Source organism: Atta cephalotes (assembly GCF_000143395.1).
Source record: "Atta cephalotes unplaced genomic scaffold scaffold00010, whole genome shotgun sequence".
NCBI classification, from domain to species: domain Eukaryota; kingdom Metazoa; phylum Arthropoda; class Insecta; order Hymenoptera; family Formicidae; genus Atta; species Atta cephalotes.
In genome coordinates this window covers 4031160-4035590 of record NW_012130074.1, presented here as the reverse complement: position 1 = coordinate 4035590, position 4431 = coordinate 4031160, and the positions used below count along the sequence as shown (strand labels likewise).

The window sequence follows — 4431 nt, the reverse complement described above, 5'->3', positions numbered from 1 at the left end:
TCTCTCTCTCTCTCTCTCTCTCTCTCTCTCTCTCTCTCGGCTTTAAAAAAAGAAAGTGAGAATTTTAAATCTTGCTTAAAATCAAAAGGCTTATTTTTTTTAGCTAAACTTTTGCCAGTTCATCTTTCTTTCTTTTCAGAAGAAAAGAAGAAGAAAGATGAACTGGTGCAAAAATTCAGCCAAAAAGAATAGGCCTAAAGTAACATTGATGCAATCAGATCTTATTCGATTATTTAACTTTAACATTTAGCAACGATTGGATCATATTGAGATTCTGTATTGAATATCGTATAGAGTGATAAAAGCACTTACATAAGTCTTCCACCCACAGAAAACATCACAAAAAATAGCTGATTGGATAATATATTAAAATTTTTTTTGTTTATAGTACAGCACCATATAAAGCTATCCACGAACGCTGGACAGTACTAAAATCTGCTCATGTTCATAAGAAGCACCGGGTTCAGTATGAAATTAGGACTTACTATCGCTATATAGACTTTTTAAAATTGACTGGATCGACAGCAGATACTTTTCTAGAATATCTTCAAAGAAATTTGCCAGAAGGAGTGGCAATGAAAGTGACCAAGGTCAGAGTTTTATATGTATTTATATAATTCAACTATACTTCTATGTACTTTGTACTGTTCATCTTTCCTCGTTTTTTTTCTCTACATAGAAACGAGAAAATGAAGAAATAATGCAAGAAGTTTAGCTGAAAAGGACGGACCTATAATATAAAATAGATTCAAATTCATTTGCATCTGACTTATCTAAGAACTTTTACTTGCAGGTTGAGATGGAGAAATTGTCTGAGAGTATAGCTGCAATGAGTAATACGTAACTATATAATATATAATTATGAATATGTTTATATGATCCAGGTTGTATAGATAGTTTATCAATATAAACTACAAAAAAATACATTTCAAGTTTATTTATTTAACTTTATACTTATTTTAATTGAAAATTTAATTATACGATAAAAATAATCTTATTTTAAAAGGCCGCAGTTATAAACAATAATATTTATTAATATTAATATTTGTAGAAAGATAAGATTGGTAAATTGTTCTAAAAAAATGATATGCTTTTCTTTAGTATTATTACAAATATTATGTATTACGCAGTTATACACTAATTGCAATAAAATTAAAATCTGCGGCAGTATAAATTGAAAATTTATTAAAATTGAAATTGTCATTGGAAAAATATTAAGTGAGAGATTTGATAATTATTACATGTGGCGACGAATCGATGTTTCTGCTCGATATATTACGCAAGAGTTCCGGTAATGGATTCTTCTTCTTAAAGGCTGATGGTCTGTCTTGTGGTACATTGATGTTTACGGTTTTAAGAGGTGTATCTGCTAAATGTTTGCCTGCGATTCGACGTGCGTGCCCACTACCGCGTCTTCTCATATGAGTCATACGTCGAAAAACACCGTTCGAAATTTGCTTGGAAGTTTCGGATTGAATAGCGTCAATCAGAGAACCTTTTTGTTGCATTTGCGATTGTGCCAAGTTTCCTTCAGCTCTGCGTAAACTGGCTCCAACATCCTCATTCCTATGCTTTCTAATTAATTCCGCAGTAGCTGTACATCTGTGCAATATATATTCATTACCTGAAATAAAATTTTCATAATGTATACAATACTTACTTATCTAATTCTTGTATAATTTTATATAAAGCTGGTTGCACCAACGGCGGCATATACGAGTCGACAATACGCATTCTTAATCAAGTGTTTCAATTATTCAACTGCATGCATTGTGAGATGGAAAAATTATGCTGTGGATAGTGACAACTGTTTTTATTTAAAACATTTAAACATGCATTAATTGAATGACATCTTTGCTAAATATATACACATATATGTAAATATATACACATGTATTCTTGTTGAAATTTACGTTCAGGTAATAAATCGATGTTACATTGCATACATTAAGAAATATATTTGAAAAGTGTTTAAAGAGAATTTAAAATATTTTGATCACTCTTTTATGAAATCCTTTAGATATTTTTTTTAATTTTTGCGTTTTGAATATAAATAATTCTGACTCTATAATAAAAGATAAATATCTATTAATTTAGAATATATTTAAACTTTATATAGATATCAAAACAATTGATATCGTTCTTACCAGAAATTACTCTAATTAATTCTTTACCGTAGATGAATTTTCACTCATGTACTTTTTTGAGTTTTATATTAAAAATAACATTTAATAAGATTGTTTAAATTAAAGTTCATCTGTTAAAATAATATTAATTTAGTTATTCCAATATTTTGCAACTTATAAAGGAGATATAAAAAAGTAAAAAATTCTGAATTATTCTTAATTAGATCAATTTTCATCCAAAATTGTGTTAATATTAGAAAAATATGAATAGATTCCAGAGTTTTAGATTACATAGCATATAATCTGTAATGATAAAAATTATATTAAAATCACTTACTTGATCGTTTTGAACGAGGATAATAAATCGCCAGAGAATCAGTGGCCCAAACGAAGATGATTAAAATAACAGTCACTTTTTTTAAAGTCATTATCTGTCACGAGATCTTTGCAAGTAACTGCTGACTTACTGACTTAAGTTAAAATAAGGTACTAAGTTTACACACATTTAACAAAATTTATTGCAAGTTAGAACAGAATTTGAATTGTCTGCCAACTGTGGGAGAGGAAATCGTGGTAGCTACCGCGGGAGCTATCGATCGACTGTTCACGAGGAAAAAGCCACGTAGAAGAGGCCGCAAAAACAAAACCAGACAAGACGTCAAAGCCGAACTGAGGTCGTTCGACTTTGTCGAGATTTTATGCCATAGTAAGGTAGCACACGTGCGTACCACAGAACGTTAAAATTAATCGGATCCTGCCGGAGCATCAGTCGTGATACCACGAAGCAGACGGAAGAAACTGCATGATGATCCTTTTTTCTTGTTTCCAACATTAACCGAGGTAAACCGGTTTGAATGTTGGGCCAGATCGAAAGCCGACATTGTGCTTTAATTATATTCTTTTTTTTCATCTAATTTCTTTATACATTGTTTAAAAAGGTAGTCAATTTCAGATAGATGCTTTGCTATACAATCTTGGAAACAAATTTTTTTTCGAATTTTCGAAACTTCGTGACGTAAAAAAAGTGAAATTAACGAATGAAATCGAATCTACCACGGGGATGACCTTGACAATCACTTGCCATAATATATATCATGTCTGGTACCATATTTTTAACTGTGAGCTATGCACGTTGCCGCTTTTCATATTTCATATAATGATGTAATATTTCTTTGGAATATAAATAAGTACCTGATTATTCTTTGATTATATAATTTTGTATCTATTTGATTATAATAGAAAACATAGAATAAAAAAATAGCTATTATTAGAAAAAAAAGAAAAGCGATATAACACATAGAGCAAAATTTAATTGCGAATACAATGATACCATCTATTCTATAGAAAATGTTATGCCCTTGATAAACTTCGCATTGGTTTAAGACATTTTCATGTTCATGTCGTGATCGGCAGGAATATTATCAGAGGATAATCGTCCGAGCGACTAATGGAGGCATCATTAAAGGTAAAAACCAGCTCTGGGCGACCTTGAATTTCTTTCCAATTTTACGGGAGTATCGTTCACCCTTTTATAGAAACAGAAGTGGTCCAATTACAGGACTCTAATTACGCAGGTAAAAAGGCCTTTATAATCTTGGTGGAGATTCCACCAAGTGCAATAACATTGCAGGCAACGTTATAATCTTCTGCTATTATTGAATCAGAAGGTAACCGATTTGCCTATTTTTGCTGATAGCTTGTTTCTTCATGTTCGCAATACTGAATGCCTACGTAGGATATAATTGCCGCGCGATAAAAAAGATCCGGTCTACTAAATATAATATAACTAACAAACATAAATGATAAAAAAAAATAGTGAATATGATAAAAAAATGAAGAATTATGCAACGTTCAAAAAGTCCACACTTTGACGTAATCTATTACAAAAGCAGTTTTATTGCCACTGTCTCGTCTCCAGCTTGGTAGCCATTGATTCCGAGAGTTCCAGAAATTCAACATTGCCTAGAATCAAGATGATATTTCATGTAATTATTTAAAAAACGAATGCTTATTTAAAAAAAAAACTTTAAGAATGAAAATTAAAGCATCAACATATTAAATTAACATAAATTGATTAATTAAATAATATTAAATGATTAAATTAAATTAAATAATATAAAAAAATATTAAAGTGTACCTTAGCGTCTATATTTCTCCACGGTTTTCGCATTCCGGAACTGTGTGTACCATCCGGAAACACACGTACTCCACCCACACCGACACCAAGAGTGATAAAGAACTATTATAAAAAATATAAATATTTAATTTTAAGAAATTTGTGTGTGTGTGTGTGTGTGTGTGTGTG

General features: G+C 30.6%; 3 protein-coding genes across 3 annotated transcripts in view; 1 reads left to right on the top strand and 2 right to left on the bottom strand.

Moving 5' to 3' along the window:
* Window positions 1-926, top strand: part of LOC105627762 (28S ribosomal protein S10, mitochondrial) — a 2132-nt gene extending 1206 nt beyond the window's left edge. Inside the window, exons 4-5 of the mRNA XM_012209041.1 lie at window positions 389-590; window positions 794-926. Of these exons, the coding sequence (XP_012064431.1) occupies window positions 389-590; window positions 794-844 (253 nt within the window). The 3' untranslated portion in view covers window positions 845-926. The remainder of the gene's footprint in view (window positions 1-388; window positions 591-793) is intronic.
* LOC105627763 lies at window positions 925-2554 on the bottom strand. The gene is made up of 2 exons (XM_012209043.1): window positions 2464-2554; window positions 925-1624 (listed from the first exon to the last, which is right to left on the bottom strand). The coding sequence occupies exons 1-2, from the start codon at window positions 2552-2554 to the stop codon at window positions 1215-1217; spliced, it is 501 nt and encodes a 166-aa protein (XP_012064433.1). The 3' UTR covers window positions 925-1214.
* Window positions 2555-3433: 879 nt separating this feature from the next.
* LOC105627761 (beta-1,3-glucan-binding protein-like) overlaps window positions 3434-4431 on the bottom strand; it is a 7525-nt gene continuing 6527 nt past the window's right edge. The window contains exons 7-8 of the mRNA XM_012209040.1: window positions 4264-4365; window positions 3434-4088 (exon numbers count right to left, since the gene is read on the bottom strand). Coding sequence (XP_012064430.1) covers window positions 3978-4088; window positions 4264-4365 — 213 coding nt within the window. The 3' untranslated portion in view covers window positions 3434-3977. The remainder of the gene's footprint in view (window positions 4089-4263; window positions 4366-4431) is intronic.

What these genes read in the sequence shown, in the direction of transcription:
- LOC105627763 (XM_012209043.1), bottom strand. Translation starts at nt 2,554, where the DNA reads ATGACTTTAAAAAAAGTGACTGTTATTTTAATCATCTTCGTTTGGGCC. An exon ending in TCCTCGTTCAAAACGATCAA is followed by an intron (nt 1,625 to 2,463) that starts GTAAGTGATTTT and finishes ATTTTATTTCAG; the next exon opens with GTAATGAATATATATTGCAC.